The 26,420-nt window shown below is 45.1% G+C and overlaps 1 protein-coding gene across 2 annotated transcripts in view; it reads left to right on the top strand.

Moving 5' to 3' along the window:
* LOC141257343 (calpain-13-like) overlaps positions 1-26,420 on the top strand; it is a 212,037-nt gene that overhangs the window by 163,164 nt on the left and 22,453 nt on the right. For both annotated transcript variants that reach the window (XM_073671798.1, XM_073671799.1), the window contains 7 exons: positions 386-448; positions 1,974-2,031; positions 2,434-2,504; positions 3,916-3,984; positions 5,671-5,749; positions 17,794-17,910; positions 19,230-19,285. In XM_073671798.1, the coding sequence (XP_073527899.1) occupies positions 386-448; positions 1,974-2,031; positions 2,434-2,504; positions 3,916-3,984; positions 5,671-5,749; positions 17,794-17,910; positions 19,230-19,285 (513 nt within the window). The remainder of the gene's footprint in view (positions 1-385; positions 449-1,973; positions 2,032-2,433; positions 2,505-3,915; positions 3,985-5,670; positions 5,750-17,793; positions 17,911-19,229; positions 19,286-26,420) is intronic.

Below are 26,420 nucleotides of genomic sequence, written 5' to 3'. Positions count from 1 at the left end.
ATAATATATTCACAAAGACATTCAAAAAATCATTAAATCTACAGGCAGAAATGTTTATTGTGTTCATACACTGACAATATAAATCATATGCTGAGAATAGCATGTGAGATGATAAAAGCACAGAACTGGAGAAATCGTTTAGCACCAAACATCAGCTTTCTACCCAAGAACAGTTCCTCGGGGGAGGGGCATCATTGGACCACACCCCCTTTCCCTTTCTTATATTTGCTCTGGTTACAATGTTACAGCAACCTAGGGGGCGTCTCTGTTTTATGTGTGAATAAAGACATTTTTCAGGACTTCCCTGTAGTAATAGGGGCCTTCCCCATAGTAACTATAAGTAAAATGTTTTCTCTTAATACTTTTTTTTCTTCCCCACATACAGGCAGTTTTAAAAAGATATCAAGACGGAAACTACGATAATATTTTTGCTCGTTATGCAAATCAGGTGATTATATTACTTTTGGGTACATCTTCTTCATTGTTAGGGTGGACACATGAGTAGTGGCTCCTGTCCGGCCAATAATTGTTTTGCAATTTTTGCAAATTGCTGCAGCTTTCTAGTGAATGTCTGCATTGTTTTCAGGTTAACCCCATATGTTCTTGCAGTGTTTGACCGGACATGGACCCCTACTTGTGTCTCTGATGCATCATCTATATGATTTCTGTTGCCTTTTTATATTGGATGTGCCCATGAAATCACTATTCTCCTGCCCTGTGTTGCACTTTGGGCAGATCCAGTTCATAGTTTAAAGTGTTTTTTTCCCATTGTGTTCCGGTCAGTCAGTTAGGTGGATGGATGGACTCATGTAGTGATTACATGGAGGAATAACATGATATATTTGTATCCAGTTTATCCAAACGGATACATTTTACCTGCACTGATACAATGTAGCAAACTATCAAGACAGAAGAGATATTTGTGCTGCTGATGTATTTAGCTCACAGAGGATTTTCTAGATTAGATCTAATTGTCACCCAGATACATTTTCAGCCTTTGCATGAATGTTTCCAGTCTCTGTCAGCAAGCAGAGATCTTGTAAATGAAACAAAAAATATATATATAAAAAAAGTTATTTTTTTTCAGTGATTTAAGGGTTACTCAAGTTACTCCTCTGCCATTCTGCTACCTGTTTGCCATGGGGGGGGTCTTCATGCACTTCATGATTGACAACTTAGGCTGAGCCTGGAATTGTCCGCTCTCACATGTTGTCAGCAGAGGCAGCTTTGCCACGATATCATCCATCAGGGCGATCTGTCCAGCTTCAGAGCAGCGCTTCAAGCTCTATAGCAAAGAACTTACAAGTACTGCGTTCCTTGCCTAGGAAACCGGCTACTTCTCACACTGCAAAGGTGGCCGGTAACTAAGCAATGAGTCGTAATCTATAAAACAGAAAGGAAAGAAAACTATTTTTAATAAGAGGTTAATTGCCATTTTACCCATTTAATAAGTTGAGAAAAAAAAACATTTTAATAATATCCCTTTATAACCTAAAAGCCCATTTATAGGGTGAAACAAGAAGAAAAAGTACAAGAAAATAAAATGTGATTTATGGCTGAAGTTAAAGTTTAAACTAAGCTTTATATATCCCCATGTTCCCATGATAACACTTCCCGCCTCTATGTTATATGATCGCATTCAAGACTCATATCAACCAATCAGATCTCTCTTTTTTTCCTCTGTGCTAAGCAAACATTTACCAGATTCTGATTGGTTGTTGTGAGGTCTAGGGACCCTATAAATAATATCACTGAATTACCGTATCACAGAGTCAGGAAGAGTTGTCATGGGAACAAAAAAAAGCTCCTACCTAAATCTCCAACTTCAGATAACTCAACGTAGATGTGAATTATTGCATGATGATACTGTACTTCTGCTGTAATAATCGTAGGAGCAGATATTTAAAGACGCAGTCATATAAATTATATGAATTAAATGTTGTGAAAATGTAAATCTCTTGCCCGTTTCCTAGACTTCAGAGATGTACGCGGAGCACCTGCAGATGCTGCTGAATGATGTGGTTATCGCAGGTAAGTCTATGATCTGGTGATTTCTCTGGTGCATGGATTATTGGCCACACCCCTTCCCATCAAAGACACGCCCATTTTAAAGGACCACACCTCAGGACAACTTGCTGGTTGTTACCACCTTTAATCAACTGCAAAAATGATTCCTGGGAATGTATGAAAACAGGATCTCATGCCCCAACACCCCTGACATGCCCATAACCTTTTGCAGGCCTGTTTTATACTCCAGAGCTGCATTCACAGTTCTGCTGGCTTCAGAGCTGAAATCTGCCTTCACTATGATGATTTTGGACTCTTCTTCTTCAACCAGTTAAAATATTTTCTCCGGCAAGCAGTCATGTTTCAGATTTCAGTTCAGCTCTAATGTGTATGACGTGATAATGCTTCTTCACTCCTCGTTGACAGATCAAACCTTCGTAGCCGACAGAGCAGAATTCAGCCTGGACTCATGCCGTGGGATCCTCATGCTGATGGATGTATCTTTTTACTGTAGCCCACAGTTGTTTCCAGAGAATTTACTTCTGCCTTATTTCATAAATAATACCACCATGCAGTGACTAATTAAGACCGCTCTCCAGCATCCAGGAAAAAGGAAACATTCTGTCAGGAGGATGTAGGACTGATTCCGCTCTCCTTTGTGTCAGGATCTATTCACACTTATTAAGAAAGATGTACTGGACAGCAGATCTACTGCACCTGGTGTCGTGTAATACCGCAATATAGTGAGTGTAGAACCCTGATACGCATGGTTAATAGTAACAGCAGATAGTACTGGTTAGTAAATAGGTTAATGACTGCGTCCTTATGGTGTCAGGAAATAGAAGGGTTGGTGGTTGAGAGTAGTGGATGGTATAGTGACTGCTTCCCTGGTGGTCTAGGGCAGACTTGTGCACATTGGGTTCCACGAGCCACATCTGGTCTTTTTGCCGTCCCTGTCCGGCCCGCAGACAGGGACAAACAGATAGGCATCAATTGTGTAAATCCTCACTTAAAGGGGTTATCCACTACAGGACAGCCCCCTTGTCCCCCCCAGTCCTGTAACGGTTCAGTCTGTTGGGTCATTCTTCTGCATCAGTCACAGTTTCTAATATGGCCCCTTGGAAATATGATGGCCCATCCCTGGTCTAGAGTATTGGAAGGATTAATGGCTGTTCCCCTGGTGGTCTAGGGTACAGGAGAGGTTGGATGGAAACTTCCTTGGTGGTCAAGGACCGTGGAGAAGTTATTGGATGCCTCTTTGGTGGTCTAGAAAATAGAAGCAAGGGTAAAGGGCTATGTTCCTGGTGGTCTAGGGTTCTTGAATGATTTCTGGCTGCTTCAATGATGGAAGAGGTGCATATAAGACTCCATCTTCTCCTGTAGTCCTTTTATGCTATGAAGGCATCCACATTAATTGCACAAAACCCTTTGAATTTTCAGACCAGTCTCTTTTCCTGGCCGCCAGGACTTATTTTGGCACTGCAGGCTTTGTTGGCATTTACTCAGGGCATAGAAAACTGAAGTCCTTATTAATAGAGGTTTATAATAGCACACAGAGCGTCCCTCAAATATTCAGCTTCATCTGTGGTGTGTGCTATAAAATATGATACATTGCTCCAGCTACTGCAGAACCTCTTCGGGAACAGTGAAGAGGGGCTTTTTATTCATTAATGTACAGTAGCAGAAGATATACTGCGACCCCCGTGTGTGAATGTAATCTAAGGAAATACTTTCAAATTCAGAAAAAAGCAAACGTATGTGAAAACAATGTATGGATGTAGGAACCAAGACTGATAGGAAGAGCAACAACTACTGAAACACAATGTAACGAAAATGTAAAGTGCCGTTCACTGATGTTACACCGCCATCAAGTGGACTAAAGAAATATGGTACTTAACGAAACTTTAGCTGAATGCTAATGGAAGACTCAGTCTGAACGAATTTGGCCGCCTATGGAAACGTCTGAATATGTGCAAGGTGAAATAAACCGCCACTGCATAATAACTATCAATAATGTATAGATGAAACTATCCCAGTATTTCTCAATGTGAATTATGAGTTATATTCTTACAAATAGGGAGCAGTATTATAGTAGTTATATTCTTGTACATAGGGAGCAGTATTATAGTAGTTATATTCTGGTACATAGGGAGCAGTATTATAGTAGTTATATCCTTGTACATAGGAGTATTATAGCAGTTATATTCTTGTACATAGGGAGCAGTATTATAGTAGTTATATTCTTGTACATAGGGGCAGTATTATAGTAGTTATATTCTTGTACATAGGGGGCAGTATTATAGTAGTTATATTCTTGTACATAGGGGCAGTATTATAGTAGTTATATTCTTGTACATAGGGGCAGTATTATAGTAGTTATATTCTTGTACATAAGAGCAGTATTATAGTAGTTATATTCTTGTACATAGGGGCAGTATTATAGTAGTTATATTCTTGTACATAGGAGCAGTATTATAGTAGTTATATACTTGTACATAGGAGCAGTATTATAGTAGTTATATTCTTGTACATAGGGGCAGTATTATAGTAGTTATATTCTTGTACATAGGGGCAGTATTATAGTAGTTGTATTCTTGTACATAGGGAGCAGTATTATAGTAGTTATATTCTTGTACATAGGAGCAGTATTATAGTAGTTATATTCTTGTACATAGGGGCAGTATTATAGTAGTTATATTCTTGTACATAGGGGCAGTATTATAGTAGTTATATTCTTGTACATAGGGGCAGTATTATAGTAGTTGTATTCTTGTACATAAGAGCAGTATTATAGTAGTTATATTCTTGTACATAGGGGCAGTATTATAGTAGTTATATTCTTGTACATAGGGGCAGTATTATAGTAGTTATATTCTTGTACATAGGGAGCAGTATTATAGTAGTTATATTCTTGTACATAGGAGCAGTATTATAGTAGTTATATTCTTGTACATAGGGGCAGTATTATAGTAGTTATATTCTTGTACATAGGGGCAGTATTATAGTAGTTATATTCTTGTACATAGGGGCAGTATTATAGTAGTTGTATTCTTGTACATAGGGAGCAGTATTATAGTAGTTATATTCTTGTACATAGGAGCAGTATTATAGTAGTTATATTCTTGTACATAGGAGCAGTATTATAGTAGTTATATTCTTGTACATAGGAGTATTATAGTAGGTATATTCTTGTACATAGGGGGCAGTATTATAGTAGTTATATTCTTGTACATAGGAGTATTATAGTAGGTATATTCTTGTACATAGGGGCAGTATTATAGTAGTTATATTCTTGTACATAGGCGCAGTATTATAGTAGTCATATTCTTGTATATAGGGGGCAGTATTATAGTAGGTATATTCATATACATAGGAGCAGTATTATAGTAGTTATATTCTTGTACATAGAGGCAGTATTATAGTAGTCATATTCTTGTATATAGGGGGCAGTATTATAGTAGTTATATTTTTGTACATAAGAGCTGTACTATGATGCCAAACACAGTAGCAGCAGTATTTTTGTAGTTATAGTAGTAAGCACTATAATATTTTTTCCATTGTCAGTCTTCCTCTTAAATTATCCATCATCTAAACCTACTACGTTTACTGAATTTTTATTACAAATACCAACATTTTTACTGACATTTTTGTTATGTTTTTCAGGATCTATTCCGGACCATTGATATGAACCAGACTGGATTACTCGATGGATTTGGTTTGACAAGAGCCGTCCAAGAAGCTGGTAAACAGCTCTGCTTACAGTGGGTGCGGAAAGTATTCAGACCCCTTAAAATTTTTCACTCTTTGTTTCATTGCAGCCATTTGGTAAATTCTAAAAAGTTCATTTTTTTCTCATTAAAGTACACTCTGCACCCCATCTTGACTGAAAAAAAACAGAAATGTAGAAATTTTTGCAAATTTATTAAAAAAGGAAAACTGAAATATCACATGGTCATAAGTATTCCGACCCTTTGCTCAGACACTCATATTTAAGTGACATGCTGTCCATTTCCTTGTGATCCTCCTTGAGATGGTTCTTCTCCTTCATTGGAGTCCAGCTGTGCTTAATTAAACTGATAGGACTTGATTTGGAAAGGCACACACCTGTCTATATAAGACCTCACAGCTCACAGTGCATGTCAGACCAAATGAAAATCATGAGCTCAAAAGAACTGCTCAAGGAGCTCAGAGACAGAATTGTGGCAGACACAGATCTGGCCAAGGTTATAAAAGAATTTCTGCATTACTCAAGGTTTCTAACAGCACAGTGGCCTTAATGGAAGAAGGAAGAAGTTTGGGACCACCAGAAGTCTTCCTAGACCTGGCCGTCCAGCCAAACTGAGAAATCATGGGAGAAGAGCCTTGGTGAGAGAGGTAAAGAAGAACCTCAAGATCACTGTGGCTGAGCTCCAGAGATGCAGTAGGGAGATGGGAGAAAGTTCCACAAAGTCAACTATCACTCCACCAGTCGGGCCTTTATGGCAGAGTGGCCTGACGGAAGCCTCTCCTCAGTGCAAGACATTTGAAAGCCCACATAGAGTTTGCTCAAAAACAAAAGAAGGACTCCCAGACTATGAGAAATAAGATTATCTGGTCTGATGAGACGAAGATAGAACTTTTTGGTGAGCATTCTAAGCGGTATGTGTGGAGAAACCAAGGCACTGCTCATCACCTGCCCAATACAATCCCAATAGTGAAACATGGTGGTGGCAGCATCATGCTATGGGGGTGTTTTTCAGCTGCAGGGACAGGACAACTGGTTGCAATTGAAGAAAACATGAATGCGGCCAAGTGCAGAGATATCCTGGATGAAAACCTCTTCCAGAGTACTCTGGACCTTAGATTTGGCCGAAGGTTCACCTTCCAACAAGACAATGACCCTAAGCACACAGCTAAAATAACAAAAGAGTGGCTTCAGAACAACTCTGTGACCATTCTTGACTGATCCAGCCAGAACCCTGACCTAAACCCAATTGGGCATCTCTGGAGAGACCTGACAATGGCTGTCCACCAACGTTCACCATCCAACCTGACGGAACTGGAGAGGATCTGCAAGGAAGAATGGCAGAGGATCCCCAAATCCAGGTGTGAAAAACTTGTTGCATCATTCCCAAGAAGACTCATGGTTGTACTAGCTCAAAAGGGGGCTTCTACTCAATACTGAGCAAAGGGTCTGAATACTTATGACCATGTGATATTTCAGTTTTTCTTTTTTAATAAATTTGCAAAAATTTCAACATTTCTGTTTTTTTCAGTCAAGATGGGGCGCAGAGTGTACTTTAATGAGAGAAAATGAACTTTTTAGAATTTACCAAATGGTTGCAATGAAACAAAGAGTGAAAAATGTAAAGGGGTCTGAATACTTTCCATACCCGCTGTATATTGTTTTTTGTTTTTTTTTGCTCAATTATATTAATGTTGCAGAACTTTACACCGATTAAACTTTAGTTTCTTAAGACTGGATGTCACACAAGGAAGCAAAGGGTTAATCCCATAAGTGTGAATGACATTAGCGCAGGGCAACCTTCCTATCTTTCGCCAGTCAGTAAATCACAGAAGTCCCAGATCTTTAAGCTGGAAAATAAGGATGGATACTTTCTTCCAGGGAACAGACAAGGCGATTACTTAGACTTCTAGAAGAATAACTTTTTGTAATGTTGATGGATCGGCCGCGGCAGAGTTGGAGTTTAATGATATTGAGTTTTCAGGGTTCATTGAGGGGCGATCGCTGCGTAAGGACATTAATCGTCATTTATGGGGGTACAACCGCTCAGTGCATGGCAGATGCTGACTCACGAGGTTGTGGAGGCTGTTATGGGATTTGTTACAGTCAGTAAGACAGGTTTGGTTTATGGATATTGCAGGGTGAATTACATGGATGATTTATTAGCGAAAACAGGGCAAATTATGGCAGATTTGCAATGTCACTTTACTCTACTACATGTCCCATAAAACTAGGTACGGACATAGACTTTGGCCAACAATCCTTCCTGTGTTCTGCTGGAAGTTCAGTGTCTTTTGGGTATGGACAGAGCACGGCCACTGTACTTTCAGAAAACTCCATCTCCATTTCCATTTGGCTAGCTTGCTGTCCAGGGAGTGTGGGGAATCTTTATAGTGCGGGTGTGTCATTGTTTCTCTACAAGAAGTGAGGGCAGGTCTTTTTCTTTTTACAGGAAGTAGGGGCGTTTTTTTTTTTTTGTTACAAGAAGTGGAGGTGGGTCTTTGTCTATAACACGAAGTTGGGGAAGGACTTTCTCTACAGGAAGTAGAGGTGGGTCTTTCTCTGCAGGAAGTAGGGGTGAGTATTTCCTTCTCTACAGGTTTATTATAGTGATAAACCCCCTCACTCCCAAATGTTCGATCTTCTGCATCTTGTACAGAAGTGGCTGCCGCCAGAGTCCTCCACTCCAGCCCAGATGGTCGAGGGGGGTTGTCATGGACAGATTTGTGCACTCCTTTCCTAGGCCGGTGCAGACCTGGGTTGCCCAGGGAGACCCCCGGACTGCGGACAGACTGGTTGGCTTAGTGGAAAGCTACCAGGCGGTCGAGAGGTCCCTAAGGAAGCCGAGTTGCATCCCCATAATGGGATAGTAGAGCTACAACTGGGGGGAGTCCAAGGTCCCAATGGGGTTGCTGAGGGGTTGCCAAAGGCTGCCGGTAAAGACTTGCTCTGCTGGAGGTGTCACGGTCCTGGACACATAGTCCTATGTTGTCCTATGTCTTCTGAACAAATGGACTGCTGCCTAGGGAGGTCCTGCTTGTACTATGCCTATCCCGCCTGCAGTGTTTACTATCAGCCCGTTGAGTGAACTCAGTCATGTCCCATGACAATTAATGAGGTACTCAGGACTCTTGGACTCGGGGAGTTTGGTGACTCTGGTAAGGGTCACACTCCCCCACCAGTTGATCCCAGGAAAACACGTGGGCATCCGCTGTATCCATGGGGACGCCCAGGACTACCCCGTCGCCCGAGTGACTATAAAAACAAACCTGGCACTGAGTCCCATGAGGTCGGGGTAGTCAGAGATTTACTATACCCAGTGATAATCGGGCGGGACTTCAGCCTCTTCTGGGACTTGTGGGGAAAGGCGGAGCCGGTTTGTCCAAGAAGAATCCCCATTGCAGTCGGAGGCGGATGAGGTTCCCCTGTGTGTCCTTGCTGGCGATGAGGATGAGACAGTGACCCATGAGGAGGATATTCCTGAATTTCGAGCTGCTATATGGACGGCACCCTCAGGGACTTCTGGACATTGCAAAGGAGACCTGGGAAGAGGAGGTAACACCCCATCGAAGCATCATCAAACATGTGGCCCAGATGCAGGACCGGATCACGAGGGTGATGCGGGTTGTGAGGGAGAGCCTCCTTCAAGCAAAAGAGGCCCAGGCAAGAGTCTACAATCGGTCCGCGAGACTGACACAGTTTAACCCTTGAGAGTTGGTGTTGATCTCCACAGTGAATAGTAAGTTCCTGGCCAAGTGGCAAGGGCCATACAAGGTGGTCGAAAAGTTGAGTGATGTCAACTATAAGGTCCTCCAAGCAGGGAAAAGAAAGCCGTATCAGGTATACCACATTAACCTGCTCAAACCATGGCGAGAAAGGGAACCAGTGGAAACTACGTGCCTGGAGGCCCATCCTGAAGCCAGGGTCAATGATGTCAAAGTGGCAGAGACACTGTCACCAGCCCAGAAGCAACATTGTCGAGAGCTGCTTCAGCAGAATCGGGACCTGTTTTCGGAGCTGCCAGGTTGTACGCAGGTGGTCGAGCATGAAATCCTGATGGAACCGCATGAAAGGGTGAACCAAAAGTCATATCGGATTCCTGAAGCCCGCCACGAAGTGATCTCCAAGGAGGTGAGGAGAATGTTGAGCCTGGGCGTCATCGAAGAGTCAAAGAGCAGTTGGTTCAGCCCCATTGTCCTGGTGCTGAAGCTGGATGAAGAGTCGCATTTCTGTAATGAGTGCTGGAAGCTAAATGAGGTGTCCAAGTTCGACGTATATCCGATGCCCAGGGTCGATGAGATTTTTGAGAGGCTAGGGTCAGCCAAATATATCACCACCCTGGACCTAACGAAAGGGTACTGGCAAATTCTCCTGTCCCCAAGGGCCAAGGAGAAGATAGCCTCCTCTACCACTGACAGGTGCTTCCAGTATACCCGGATGCCGTTCGGTCTGCAGGGAGCCCCAGCTACCTTCCAGGGGGCCATGGGCCAAATCCTGGCCCCTCACAAAAAGTACGCCACAGCTTATCTGGTTGACATCTTCAGCCCGGATTGGGGAAGTCACCTGCAGAAGGTCCAAGCGGTTCTGGATGCACTGAGAAAAGCAGGGTTTACCATAAACCCAAAGAAGCACGCCATAGGGAAAGAAGAGGCATAATACATCTTCGGCAGAGGTGAAATAAAGCTGCAAAAAAATAAGGTGGAGGGAAACCAAAATTTTCCGCAACTGGTCTCCAAGAATCAAGTTCGGGCATTTCCGGGAATTGTGGGATACTATCGGTGATTTATCCTGAATTTTTTGCCATGATAGTCGCCTCTCTGACTGATCTTCTTAAGGGCACAAAGACGTTGATGGCCAAATGGTCCTCTGAGGCAGAGATGGCGTTCCAAGAGTTGAAGCTTGCCCTATGTAAACAGCCGATCTTGGTCGCACCTGACTTCACTAATGAGTTTGTGATTCAGACGGACGCCTCCGAAGTCAGTTTGAGAGCTGTGTTGTCCCAGAAAATAGATGGGGACGAACATCCAATCTTATTCATGAGAACTAAACTCTCATCCTGTGAAAAGAACTATGCCATCGTAGAGAAAGGCCATCAAACGGTCAATTGACACGCTGAGGTACTACCTGTTAGGCCGCAAGTTCAGGCTAGTGTCAGATCATGCGCCCCTGAGATGGATGCAGGGAAAGGAAGGGGAAGAATGCCCGGGTGACTAGGTGGTTTCTAGCGCTCCAGGACTTCAGTTTTCATGTGGAGCACAGGCCTGGGAAGTTATATGGTAACACAGATCCCCTGTCCAACCTTCCCTGTTTAACAAGTGAAGGTGCCAAAATCCCTGCCTTTGGGCAGAGGGGGGGATATGTGACAAAGTCACTGGCATAGTGCTGGAGGGGAGGTATGTTTCACTGAGGCTATTAGCTTCAGTGATCTGAAACCCAGAAGTTTTTGCTCCAGCACACCAAGTGTTGTCAGAGGATAAGCAGCCATTTTCAAAGGGCGAGGTTTTTGTGAACGACCATAGAGCGGGTGGGAGGTTGTTCATCATATCTCCACCCTAGGGTGTGGTCTGGGGTTTAAATAGACGGCCTGCTGAGGCATTAGTTGTTCGGTGTATGTGGAGAGGCTAGCTCCAGAGAAAGGAGCTTGTGGCTGTATAGACCTGAACTATGTGTGATTTGCTAACCCTGTTTGAGCGGATCCCAACAAGCCTCTGTACTGTGCAATCTATTTTTCTTTTGTTTACCCCTTTATGCCAAGAAAGACCCATTTGTTTTGATGGATTTGATAGTGATTTATGCCTTGCCTTAATAAACCACTGAGAAATTTAAAGCAACAGCGTTTATGTCTACCTCTATGTGCAGCTGAGCGAGCCGATCTGCCACACCCCCTATATTCGATCTAGAAAGTGATAATGATACCTGTGTGCAAGTGCTAGAGAGTACTAGAGCCCATTTTTTTGGCTAGACAGAAATAATGCCTCCTTAAAGTCTGATGTCTGGTCCTTTGAAAGTTATAATCACTCGAATGCCCCCTTTAAGCAATAATGCACCCTGAGTACCGCCTCAAGTATTAATGCCCCATGAGTCTCTACTCAGAGTAATGCCACCGTTGTGCATTAATGTTTGCAATAAATAAAGCTTATACTCACCAAATATCATCCCCTGTTGATCCACAGCCACAAGTCCTCTTCTCCCCTACACACAAGAGGAGGCCGGAGGAAGCAGTGCAATTTGCTGTGACACTGATATCTAATAGGTTGTGGGCCGATAGCACCCTGACGCCTACCAGAGAGTGGTGGGGCGGAGAGTCTGTGGCTCCTTCCCTCTTTGATTACAGGATCAAACTGTCTTGGTACCTTGTTCACATCTATACAGTACAAAGTGGCGCTCGCCCAGAGGTCGTTAACACTGACAGCGCCACTTCGGGGTGGGACTTTATCTGTCTAAAGGAAAAAGTGGTGGAGGCTCTTTCTCTACAAGAATTACTTAAGACATAACAGACGGAAGTGGCTTCATCTCAGGCAGGTAAGATATTGAACAGGAGCAGGAGCTATGCATGCTGGAATTTAAGACAACAAAAGGGCCAGCACCTATAGTTCTGGAAGAATGCTAACAAAGAAGAACTTCTGCTCAAAAAGAGTGAATGGTAAATTCAAGCTCATGAAATTCAGGACAGTTTCTGGAAATATTACATACATATGTAAAAAGCAATTTTGGAATATGAGCAGTCAGACTGTGCTCTTCTGTTGGTTTTGAGGGTGTGAGGCAGTGACCAGGATCGTATACAAGGGACGTTATATATCCCCCAGAATGTGTACAGAGACCTATTAAATCCATTGGAGTGCATTGCAGTCACAAACTCACCTGCGGCTGCAATGCAGGAATGAAGGTGAGCATTGATCTGGTCAGGCTATCTGGCTAAGGCAGATTAAGTAAAACCCAGGAGGGCCTTCAATTCTTGGGGGAGGCTACAGGAAGGCAGTGGGGCGGCCTCATCCCTCCAACCCGGGTTTTCCAGTAGCTCTTGCCACAGGTCCTTTAAAAACCCTGCACTAAGGATTAGTGTTGTTCTATGTTGGAACCTGCTAGGAGCTTAGCAGGAAAGCTCAGCAGGATTGAGTGTGGCTGAACCCACGCCTGGGAAGGCTCTGCATCTGTCAGGCTCTGAGCAGCCCGGCGCAGTCGTTGCCCACGGCAACCGTTGTTTAAGGACTCTTGTTTACCCGGCTGCGAACTGGAGGACTTTCTGTTTACCCGTGAGTTGCTGAATAAAGTTGTTTATGTTGGACTTGCTTGGGTCACTGCCTCAGTTACTGCACGGTGTGAACACCGCCGCCTTACAGCTTGGTGGAGAATGCGGGCAGTGTGACTGAGGCATACCCCACCGGCAGCTGTATGACCACAATCCGGCCAGCCACCTTTCAGCCCAACCCTGTGAACAAAATGAAGGAGCTGTTAAGACAATTGGTCCTTACGCAGCAGCAGGAGCAGCTCAAGCAGCAGCAGCACACCAATGAGCTGATCATGCAGCAGCTCACAGTCCTGCGGGAGACGCCGACTGCACCAGCGCCGGAGCGTCGAGAGGCCCGGGACAAGGTTCGCTCAGCGTTGAGGAAGATGGGACCGGAGGATGACGTGGAAGCCTTCCTGACCATTTATGAGTGCACAGCAGAGCGGGAAAACCTACCAGCCGGCCAGTGGGCAGAAGTGGTGGCTCCGTTTTTGGCCGGCGATGCCCAAAAGGCCTACTTCGACCTCAGTCGAGAGGATGCCCAGGACTACCAGAGGCTCAAAGGTGAGATCCTTGCCCGACTGGGGGTCAATACATATGTGAGGGCTCAGCGCGTATTTTAATGGGCCTTTGTGGAGACCCGACCCTCCCGGTCTCAGGCTTATGAGGTGGCTCCAGCCTGAAACTTTGTCTCCAGCAAAGATGGTGGAGAGGGTGGTGGTTGAGTGGCTGGTGAGGAGTCTGCTGGCCGCTATCCAACATTGGGTGGGGCAAGGGGACCCAGGCACCCTCGACCAGGTGGTCAGCCTGATCGAGCGCTACTCGGCCACTCAGGACTTTATCTGAGACTCTGCCCCCTCGCAGCTGTCACGCCGATCCCTGCCAAGCCGGGAAAGGGGTCGCGTCCCTCTGCTGAGGACAGTCAGCACCTTACCCGTGCTGAAGGAGTACCCCGGAGTGAGAGTGGCAGGAGACCTGTTCCCTCCCAAATGGTCATAAGAACTAACAGTACCCCCACCATTAGGTGCTGGCGGTGTCAGGGGCCGGGACATGTGGTTGCTAACTGCCCCCTGACTGCGGAACCCATGGACTGCGGGTATAACTGCCGGGTCTCAATGTACGCCCAGAGCGTCTGCACTGCGAGTGCAGACCCCTCGGACAGTGAACCTCAACTGTGCCAGGTACTGGTTAATGGGTACCCCACGGAGGCCCTCCTAGACTCGGGAGCCTCGTGACTTTGGTACATGGGTCGCTGGTGGCAGGAGACAACTCCAGCGGACGGACAGTCGGGGTTGTGTGTATCCATGGGGACCTCCGAGAGTACCCAACCGCAGAGGTAGTTTTGTCCACGCCATGTAGCGACATAAAACATGTGGTGGGGGTGGTAAAAACTCTTCCTTATGGGACTGTGTTGGGAAGAGACTTGCCCCTGTTCTGGACTCTGTGGAAAAACAAAATCCACTCTCCCCCGGTAAAATTTGTTACAGGCGCTGTACCCGACGAACCCGAGTCAGGGGTACCTGCCGTAGGGGTGTCCAAACTAGGGACAGAGTGTGACCCCAATAGGTCTCCCCTAGAGTTGCTGGCAGGAGAGGTCGAGGAGACCCCATCGATCCCCGAGCTGGAAGTGTCCCGGGGCACGTTTGGGACAGCTCAGCTACAGGATCCCACTCTGACTGGGGTGCGGGAAAGGGTGTTAGAGGTAAATGGTGTAGCTCAACAGCCCGGTGCAGATACTGTATTTCCATGCATGATAGTCAACGGTGAGTTGCTCTATAGGGTAGACAAAATCAGGGACGAGGTCATGGAACAGTTAGTGGTACCTCAGTCATACCGTCGGGCGGTTCTGGAGTTGGCACACACACCTGCTGGGTGGACACTTAGGGGTTAAAAAGACGCAAGAGCGTATCTTGCAGCGGTTCTTTTCACCGGGGATTTACGGAGAGGTCCAAAGTACTGCGAATCCTGCCCCGAATGTCAGCTGATCACACCCACCGCAAGCTTCCATAGCCCATTGGTACCTCTGCCAGTGATAGAGGTACCTTTTGAATGGATTGCAATGGACTTGGTAGGGCCCATTGTAAAATCCGCTTGTGACCATCAACATATACTGGTGGTCGTCGACTATGCCACCCGGTACCCGGAGGCTATACCACTATGCCACACCTCGGCAAAACTGATTGCACAGGAGCTGTTCGCCATGTTCTGTCGCCTTGGACTACCTAAGGAGATCCTGACGGATCAAGGGACCCCTTTTATGTCCAAGGTGACAAGGGAACTGTGCAAAGTGCTAAAAATTAAACAATCGCGCACCACCCTAAAACCGACGGGCTAGTAGAACGGTTCAATAAAACCCTCAAGTCCATGTTAAAAAAGGTGGTTTCTAAGGACGAAAGGGATCGGGACATGTTGCTACCCTATTTGATGTTCGCAGTCCGTGAGGTACCCCAGACTTCCATAGGGTTCTCTCCCTTTGAGTTATTGTACGGCAGACACCCTAGGGGTCTGTTGGACGTAGCCAAAGAGACGTGGGAACAAGAGCCGACTCCACATAGGAGTATAATTGAACACGTGGCTAGTATGCAGGACCGGATCGCGGCGGTCATGCCCATCGTGAAAGAACATCTGTTAGATGACCAGGCAGCACAGAAGCGTACATAGAATAAAAGAGCCACGGTCAGGTCTTTTAACAAGTGCGATCGGGTGTTAGTACTGGTACCCACAGCCGAGAGTAAGCTCATGGCCAAGTGGCAAGGGCCATATGAGGTTCGAGAAAAGGTGAGGCAGGTAAATTACCGGGTGTATCAGCCCAGAAGGAGGAAACCGGAGCAGCTTTATTATGTAAATTTGCTAAAACCTTGGAAAGATCGAGAGTGTTTAGTTACAGACGTCACTTCGGGCATGCCATCAGAAAGTTCTCTACCTTCAGCCAGGAATGCGTCCGGGGGAGAGGTCAGGATAAATGATGCTCTCACTAAACAGCAGCGACGGGAGGCTCGCTTGCTGGTGCAGCAGAATACCGACGTGTTCTCAGAGCTACCCGGTAGGACTACAATTCTCCAACATGACATTGTCACCGAACTTGGGGTAAGGGTGCGAATGAGACCGTACCGGGTACCCGAAGCTCGGACGCAAGCCATCACGGCTGAGGTAAAACAAATGCTCCAGTTAGGCGTCATCGCGGAATCACGGAGTAAGTGGGCTAGCCCCATCGTACTGATTCCGAAACCAGATGGATCGTTAAGCTTCTGTAACGATTTCCAGAAATTAAATGAAGTGTCGAAGTTTGACCTTTATCCAATGCCCAGGGTGGATGAGCTGATTGAGACACTGGGGCAGGCCCAGTACTTTACCACGCTCGATCTCACCAAGGGTTACTGGCAGGTACCTCTCACAAAATCAGCGACGGAAATGACCGCCTTCATAATTTCGGAGGGTCTATATCACTATGTGGTCTTACCTTTTGGGTTACATGGAGTCCCGGCTACATTCCAGAGGTTGATGGACTTAGTGCTCAAGGCTCATCAGGAGTACGCGTCCGCGTATCTAGATGATATTATCATCTTTAGCACCGACTGGCATACGCACCTATCCCAGGTACAAGCAGTGCTGGATTCTGTCAGAGCCGCGGGGTTAACGGCAAACCCAAAAAAATGTGCGATAGGGCTAAAGGAAGCCCGATATTTGGGGTATGTGATTGACCGAGGAGTTATCAAGCCCCAAATCAATAAAGTTGAGGCCATAAAAAACTGGCCTAAACCGTCAAGTACAAAGCAGGTGAGGGCGTTCCTTGGCATCCTTGGGTATTACCGCCGGTTTATACCTAATTTTGCTGGGAGAACGGCGGCCCTGATCGATCTCTTGAAAGGAAAAAAATCAGTAATGGTTCGGTGGAACCCTCAGGCAGAAGAAGCCTTTCAGTCCATGAAGTTGGCCCTGTGTGGACAGCCGGTCCTCATCAGCCCCAACTTCAAGGAAACCTTCATTGCACAGACAGATGCCTCGGAGGTAGGCCTAGGGGCGGTATTATCACAAAAAGTGAATGGTGAAGAGCACCCGGTCACCTACTTGAGTAGAAAACTTGTCCCGGCAGAGAAAAACTATAGCGTGGTAGGGAAGGAGTGTTTGGCTATTAAGTGGGCCTTGGAATCGCGACGCTATTATTTACTCGGGCGTCAGTTCCGCTTGGTGACGGACCACTTACCCTTGATATGGATGAGAAATGCCAAGGAGAGGAATGCGCGAGTCACCAGGTGGTTCCTGTCACTGCAAAATTTCAGTTTCTCTGTAGAACATCGCCCTGGGAAGTCGCAAGCAAACGTGGATGCCCTGTCCCGGGCACCCTGTATGGTGACAAATGTTCAACCCCACAAGTTTGAACAGAGGGGGGGATATGTGAGGCAGTGACCGGGATCGTATACGAGGGACGTCATATCTCCCCCAGAATGAGTACAGAGACCTATTAAATCCATTGGAGTGCATTGCAGTCACAAACTCACCTGCGGCTGCAATGCAGGAATGAAGGTGAGCAATGACCTTGTCAGGCTATCTGGCTAAGGCAGATTAAGTAAAACCCGGCAGGGCCTTCATTTCTTGGAGGAGGCTACAGGAAGGCAGTGGGGCGGCCTTCTCCCTCCAACCCGGGTTTTCCAGTGGCTCTTGCCACAGGTCCTTTAAAAACCCTGCACTAAGGATTAGTGTTGTTCAGTGTTGGGACCTGCTAGGAGCTTAGCAGGAAAGCTTGTTATTTGCTATATCCTTTGCAAAAATCCTTCCCTGACCTGTATTCTCATTGTTCCTCCTGTCACATCGCCCTGTATCTGTCTGTTTTCAGGTCTCGTGGTCAGTGACGCGGTGCTGAATATCATGATCCTGAGATACGCCAACTATGCCCAGAAGATGAGTTTTGCGGACTTTGTCTGCTGCATGATTCGCCTGGAAACTGTGACAAGTAAGGGACATAAATGAGGTATCAGTACAGACGGTGACTGTATGGAGCCTCAGCGGGTGCTGCCGGCAAGGAGACTAGTACTAGCCACTGTGACTCATATGGGAAGACTCAGAGCATGAACCAGAGACCACTGTGTATCTGATAATGGTTATTACTATAGAGGAAGATACTATGGAGACACTGATCATAGAGGACAATATTATGGAGGCACTGACTATAGAGGATGATATTATGGAGGCACTGACTATAGATGATATTATGGAGGCACTGAGTATAGAAGACGATATTATGGAGGCACTGACTATAGATGATGATATTATGGAGGCACTGACTATAGAGGATGATATTATGGAGGCACTGACTATAGAGGACAATATTATGGAGGCACCGACTATAGATGATATTATGGAGGCACTGACTATAGAGGACGATATTATGGAGGCACTGACTATAGAGGACAATATTATGGAGGCACTGACTATAGAGGATGATATTATGGAGGCACTGACTATAGATGATATTATGGAGGCACTGACTAGAAGACGATATTATGGAGGCACTGACTTTAGAAGACGATATTATGGAGGCACTGACTATAGAGGATGATATTATGGAGACACTGACCATAGAGGATGATATTATGGAGGCACTGACTATAGAGGACGATATTATGGAGGCACCGACTATAGATGATATTATGGAGGCACTGACTATAGAGGACGATATTATGGAGGCACTGACTATAGAGGACAATATTATGGAGGCACTGACTATAGAGGATGATATTATGGAGGCACTGACTATAGATGATATTATGGAGGCACTGACTAGAAGACGATATTATGGAGGCACTGACTTTAGAAGACGATATTATGGAGGCACTGACTATAGAGGATGATATTATGGAGACACTGACCATAGAGGATGATATTATGGAGGCACTGACTATAGAGGACGATATTATGGAGGCACCGACTATAGATGATATTATGGAGGCACTGACTATAGAGGACGGTATTATGGAGGCACTGACTATAGAGGACGATATTATGGCTTTGTATGTGGCTGAATCTGTATAGATATTACCTATATCACTATACACAAACAGAAAAGAGCCCCTGTGCAAGAACAGTATATCAGCCCTTTGCAGTCCAATAGCTCCTCATAATGAACAATTGTTCCTGTTTTGGAGGTGGTAGTGGGCCCACTTACTTCTCGGGCCCCTGTGCAGCTGCACAGACTCCACTTATGATATGTCCACCCCTGACCGATATGATCCATATGACTTATATAAGAAGCCGGTTATTATATCTTTCCAGAAGTTTTCCAGAACCTAACAAAGGATGGAGTGGGAGTGTACCTGAGCGCAGAAGAGGTGAGTGTAGACATTACACTGCAGACATTACGGAGTCTCCTGTATGTGGACGCATGTCTCGTATCAGCTTTATACACAGTCTAAAAGTACAATGGATGAACAGACCAGAAACCTGACAGTCAAAATTAGTTTGGGCTTGTATGACTTTACATTTGTTATGATATCTCGAGCTAGAATTAAGATAAAGAAATGGGACGAGAGGCATCATTTTGATCAGAATTGTACAGGCTGTATTTGATATGTCACAAGACTATGTTTATTGATATTTAGTTTTTGAGGAGTCAAATTCTAAATTTTGATGGGCGATTTGGGAAAAACTATGTTATAAATTTTTCACAAAAATGCATAGGTGTTACTTGTGTTCTTGGTTATATTTGTTAAGGGATTCAAGTTGGGATCTCCATAGGATCATATTTCAAAGAGTGATTTCCTAAGTCATATATGTTTGATGCTAAATAAAAAGAATCAGTATTTTTAACACCTTTTTAAATATACATGTAACAATTTTTTTATTATTATTACATCATTGTCCTTTTTCAAATTTTTAAAAGAAGAGTACAGTAGTCAAATCATTAAGCTATAAAATAAAACAATATGAACTAGTCTTAAACAATTAATAGTAAGTATTTACACTGAGCTTTTATCATCAATTTGTCCGTTCTTGCTCATGCTTGGTAGGATGTAGTTTATCACTGTCACGTACACACTTCTCAGCACGTGACATGGGGTGCACCTGCAAGGGTTAATCTATCTCCTCTCACTCAATTCAACACTCAACCTCTGTTCTAGGCTATACAGTGAGCATAAATCACACCCGACACAGTTTGCATACCCCGATTTCTTAACGCCCTGCCACCACTCATGAAACACATGGGGTGATGAGTCCCAAAATATGTTACTGTCAGACAATCTAAAGGTTACACACTCTCTGAAAACTGCAGGTTATTTAGAGCATACAAGGATCAAACTTAGTAAAGATTTTAAGCTTAAATATAAAAATATACAGTGCTTACAATAAAAGATATAACAAGGTAAAAATAAAAGGACACACAAATATGCAAAACAGTTCTAAAATAAAAAGGGAGAAATAACAGAAACACCTAACTGTTTCCTTCTACACTAATCTTCTGTTTCCTTGAGGGAAGGAAAAATAAATTATGGATCCCATCAGCCTCCTAGGCACCCCTTGCATGTGAAAAACTTCTTTTTGTACCAACCAGCTTTTTATAATCCTGACCATAGGCTCATATTTCCAGGATGACCCAGATAGGCCCATTTAAAAGTTGCTGTTTGTGAACAGACAATGGGCTAAGTTGTGGCATTTCAAATATCTGTGTCTCCCTATACAGACAATAGGAAAAATTCTGCCTAGTAAAGACCATTTGATAACCCCTTTTGAAGCTCAGGACCAGGAGCTAAGTTTGACACCTCTAAGCATGTCCGTTTGTTTAGAGACAATCATTTGGATGCAGCCTCAACTAGCTACTACAATGACATTATAGTTTCCCTCACAATTATATGTTTACTTCACAATCACGGAAATCTATTTTTTGGAACAAATGAACAGCTATTGAATCATGAAGTCATGAAGTAAGCAAACAGATATCATAACTACTCTTTTGTTTTTCATTTCTGACTGTAAGCAGAGCCAGCTTATTACTATTCAGCTAAGCAGACAACGCACAGGACGTTGGGGCAGACATTGTACCAGGGAGACACTGCACAAGGGAGACACCGCTGGGACCAGCCCCTGAAATGAGTGACACTGATGACAGTTCGTTTCAGGGCAGCAAGAGGAGTGTCAGGATGTCCCGGCCTCCTCCTCTTCGATGACACTTGTTTCAGGGCGAAAAGGGGAGTGACAGCAGTTTCAGCAAGCAGATGCCCATTCGTTTGAGTATCCCATCATGCACTGAGGATTCTCAAACGAATAGTCATAGGAAGTGGGTAATATAAACAGAACCCTAAGTTGCAGTACACAGTGAATGATAGGAAATTTTACCATGACTTGAATTACAAAAGTTATTCGTTTTTAAAGATTTATTAATTGAAATTTACTTTTGGGGTTCGGATTAACCCTTTAAGGACTATCAGCTGGTCACAAAAACGTTCTACAAAGTCTTCTGCACTTTTAGAAACAGTGTCAAAAGTCCATCTGTCACCAGATATCCACTGTCTATAAGTTTTACTATCTACCATAGCCTCTTCGAGATGATTTAGTATTTTTTCTTAGAGAGTCATTACTGGAGTCCATGTTTTGCAGATATCTAGGCAACAGTTTGAACTCTTTTCTGGACACATTATGTAAGATACATACTTTGTAATCACCAAGGTGAATATCTTTGAGCTCACCACCTTCAATCATAAGCTCAGCGTTCTGGTGTGCTGTACATACGCATACTGAGGGTGCACCACGACCACCAGCCAGGACACAATTCTTAGGTTGCACCACGACCACCAGCTAGGACACAATTCTTAGGTTGCACCACGACCACCAGCCAGGACACAATTCTTAGGCTGCACCACGACCACCAGCCAGGACACAATTCTTAGGTTGCACCACGACCACCAGCCAGGACACAATTCTTAGGTTGCACCACGACCACCAGCTAGGACACAATTCTTAGGTTGCACCACGACCACCAGCCAGGACACAATTCTTAGGCTGCACCACGACCACCAGCCAGGACACAATTCTTAGGTTGCACCACGACCACCAGCCAGGACACAATTCTTAGGTTGCACCACGACCACCAGCCAGGACACAATTCTTAGGTCGCAGGTCAGCAAAGTTTGAAAATCATATTTGGGCTGAAACTGAATTTAAAAAAAAAAAAATCATAGGTCTCTTTTAAATTGGCAAGAACCAACCTCTTATGGACATGAGTTTTCTTACCGTTCACTTTCGTAGACAGGCAATATTTATTGCCAGGGGTAATTCGGTTCACTTCATCACTATTGTAAAAACCTTTCACTGTATCCAATATAGATTTATCTAATGATTTGCCTGGTTTAAGATCAGGACAAGTCATGAAACTTTTTTTTTTATTTATTTGGAAAAAGTAGACCCTGCAGTTTTAGACCACTGGCTGAGCAGATGTGAATTCAAGATTTTCAAATTGACACTGATCATATAGTTATTATTTGCAGTATGATCCCCTTGAGATCCCAACCTGAATTTTGGTACAGATGTGGCTAGGAGCAAAGGAGGCACATGTGAATTTTTTGAAAATTTTATATCTTATAGTTTTTTTGGAAATGCTTTTCAAAATTTTGCATTTGAATCTGCATGGGTAAATATTAACAAAGATATTATTGTGACATATCTGTTGAAAGCCTGTACTGGCTAATGGTGTTTTTTTTTCCATTTCTCTATCTTGGTTCTGGCCTGAGTTATGAGGAGAAATGTAAAGGCATGCAACACATAAATTCACATTTTTTTCAAAACTTTGAAAATGAATAAAAAAAAACCCTAAAAGTACCGTATTTTTCGGACTATAAGACGCATCGGACCATAAGACGCACCTATGTTTTAGAGGAAATTAGAAAAAATAAATATAAGCAAAAAATGTGGTCATGATGCACTGTTAAGGGATAGGGGGTCTGCTGCTGACACTGTTATAGGGGTAAGGTCCCCCAATTTTGTTAATATCCCTCATCCTGGTATGCATGGCACCCCTCATCCCCTTCCTGGTATGCATGGCACACCTCATCCAAGTATGCATGGCACCCCTCATCCTGGTATGCATGGCAACCTTCATCCCTCATCCTGGTATGCATGGCCCCCCTCATCCCTCTTATTGGTATGCATGGCCCCCCTCATCCTGGTATGCATGGCACCCCTCATGCTGGTATGCATGGCCCCCCTCATCCCACTTCCTGTTTTGCATGGCCCCCTCATCCTGGTATGCATGGCACCCCTCATCCCCATCCTGGTATGCATGGCACCCCCTTGTCCCATCCTGGAATGCATGGCCCCCTCTTCTTGGTATGCATTGCACCCCTCATCCTGGTATGCATGGCACCCCTCATCCTGGTATGCATGGCACCCCTCATCCCTCATCCAAGTATGCATGGCCCCCCTCATCCTGGAATGCATGCCCCCTCATCCTGGTATGCATGGCCCCCCTCATCCTGGTATGCATGGCACCCTTCACCCTGGTATGCATGCCCCCCTCATCCTGGTATGCATGGCTCCCCTCATCCTGGTATGCATGGCACCCCTCATCCTGGTATGCATGGCACCCTTCATCCTGGTATGCATGCCCCCCTCATCCTGGTATGCATGCCCCCCTCATCCTGGTATGCATGGCACCCCTCATTCTGGTATGCATGGCACCCCTCATCCCCATCCTGGTATGCATGGCACCCCATTCTCCCATCTTGGAATGCATGGCCCCCTCATCTTGGTATGCATGGCACCCCTCATCCTGGCATGCATGGCCCCCCTCATCCTGGTATGCATGGCCCCCTCATCTTGGTATGCATGGCACCCCTCATCCTGGCATGCATGGCCCCCCTCATCCTGGTATGCATGGTACCCCTCATCCCTCATCCAAGTATGCATGGCCCCCTCATCCTGGTATGCATAACACCCCTCATCCTGGTATGTATGGCACCCCTCATCCTGGTATGCATGGCACCCTTCATCCCTTATCCTGGTATGCATGGCCCCCCTCATCCCTTATCCTGGTATGCATGGCCCCCCTCATCCTGGTATGCATGGCCCCCCTCATCCTGGTATGCATGGCCCCCCTCATCCCTCTTCCTGTTTTGCACGGCCCCCCTCATCCTGGTATGCATGGCACCTCTCATCCTGATATGCATGGCCCCCCCTCATCCCTCTTCCTGATATGCATGGCACCCTTCATCCTGGTATGCATGGCACCGTTCATCCCTCATCCTGGTATGCATGACCCCCCTCATGACTCTTCCTGGTATGCATAGCACCTCCATCCCCATCACGCTGCACATAAAAAAAGAAACAATTATACTCACCTTCCTTCCCTCTGCTCCATTGCTGCATCCTGTTCTGCTGCCAGCACTGATCTCACTGTGTGAGCCGCGCATGGCATCCCTGCCATGCGCCCTCACACTGTGAGATGGTCTGCCAGAGTAGTCACTGCTTCCCACGCCGGGACTATGGATGTGGGGAGCAGTGACCATTCACTCTCCTCAATAGCGCGCACAGTGTACCCGCAGCGTGGCTCCTGCTGCGGCTTGACGGTCGCATGTGCCCGCTATTAAAGAGCATAAATATTCACTACTCTCCACACCCATGGGAGTGGGTTGTAGTGAATATTCATGGTGACCGCCGAGCCACAGCAGGAGCCGCACTGCGGGTACACTGCGCGCACTATTAAGAAAAATTAAGTGAAAAAAATCTTTATTACATGATTACATTTAGACAACAAAAGAAAAATTTTTTAAAAGCATTTAAACAGACAAAAACATGTGCAATCTTCATATGGGGGAATTCATGATAATATGCATAAAAATAGCAATAAACCCCGCTATGTTATGTGCCACAGGTATATTTTACATCACTTATATAACATTCGATTAATGTAGACCACCTAAGCAACCCTGGCTATAAATAGCACAGCACAACCAGTCAAAATATGTGTTTATGACAAAGCAAACCCCCCTAAATAATATAAGTGAATCAAGACAACATACCCCTGACGAAGCTGCGTCTGAGCAGTGTAACGCGTAGGGTCTCTGGTGCCAGCAGGTAATTATTCTTCCATATATTTTTTATTTACTTATTTTCTTGACTTGACCACTCAGGAATGCCTGGCTTGTTATTTATATGTGGATCAACTGTGCCACGTCATATATGACTTTGGTGACACAATCTGGCCAATACCTCTAAAATATGGGCCCCCATTGCCAATAGACCATCTCTCCTACTCATTCCTTGATTCACTTATATTATTTAGCGGGGTTTGGTTTGTCATAAACACATATTTTGACTGGTTGTGCTGTGCTATTTATAGCCAGGGTCAGGGGCGGACACAGACTGTAGTGGGCCCCTGTGCAAGAAATTTTGGGGGCCCCCCCCTGCCCTTCATAAGGCAACAAAGTTATGTAAACATAACCCCCCATGTGCATCTCTCACCCCCCCATGTGCAGCTCTCATCCCACCCATGTGCAGCTCTCACCCCCCGTGCATCTCTCATCCCCCCATGTGCATCTCTCATCCCCCCATGTGCATCTCTCATCCCCCCCATGTGCATCTCTCATCCCCCCCCCATGTGCATCTCTCATCCCCCCCATGTGCATCTCTCATCCCCCCATGTGCATCTCTCACCCCCCCATGTGCATCTCTCACCCCCCCATGTGCATCTCTCACCCCCCCATGTGCATCTCTCATCCCCCCCCCCATGTGCATCTCTCATCCCCCCCGTGTGCATCTCTCACCCCCCCCCCATGTGCATCTTTCATCCCCCCCGTGCATCTCCCATTCCCCCCACTCCTAGTTAATTAATTGTATTTAAAAAAAATAAAACTTGTTATACTTACCCCCATGCAATCCCTGCAGAATCCTGGCGCTCGTCCACGTCGCTGCCACCAGGTTCTCCTGACGTTCGGCCATGTGACGGCGCCACATACATAGCCATCAGCTTTTGTTTTGGCCAAAAGATTTTTAAAGCCGCCACCACGATAAGGTAGACTCTTCTGGCCGGGCCCTACTCTAACCTATTAAAATTTTCTTAAAATATCCAATACTCTTTTTAGATATATTTTTATTTAGTTTTCTTTAAGGGAATGTGTCATATACATTTTTTTTTAAATGACCAATAATACCACATACAGGGAATACCGCCACACCATGACCAGACCACATATTACCACAACATAGTGACCGAATAATACCACACAGAAGGGAGAAAAACTGCCACACCATGACCAGACCACATATTACCACTACATTACTAATATTACCACCACATTACTAATATTACCATAAGTGTCATTATACACGGAAGCTCTATACATGGTATGTATAACGTAAGTGTCCAGGTAATCTAGTGATCACCAGTGAAATTATACACAGGAGCTCTGTATATAGTGTCAGTGTACAGGTAATACAGTGATCACCAGTGACATTATACACAGGAGCTCTGTATAT

Source organism: Phyllobates terribilis, unplaced genomic scaffold, assembly GCF_046119375.1.
Source record: "Phyllobates terribilis strain yellow unplaced genomic scaffold, ASM4611937v1 Scaffold_3__8_contigs__length_932513732, whole genome shotgun sequence".
Lineage (NCBI taxonomy): Eukaryota > Metazoa > Chordata > Amphibia > Anura > Dendrobatidae > Phyllobates > Phyllobates terribilis.
Note: the sequence above shows the minus strand (reverse complement) of the source record. Positions and strands in the feature narration are given on the sequence as shown.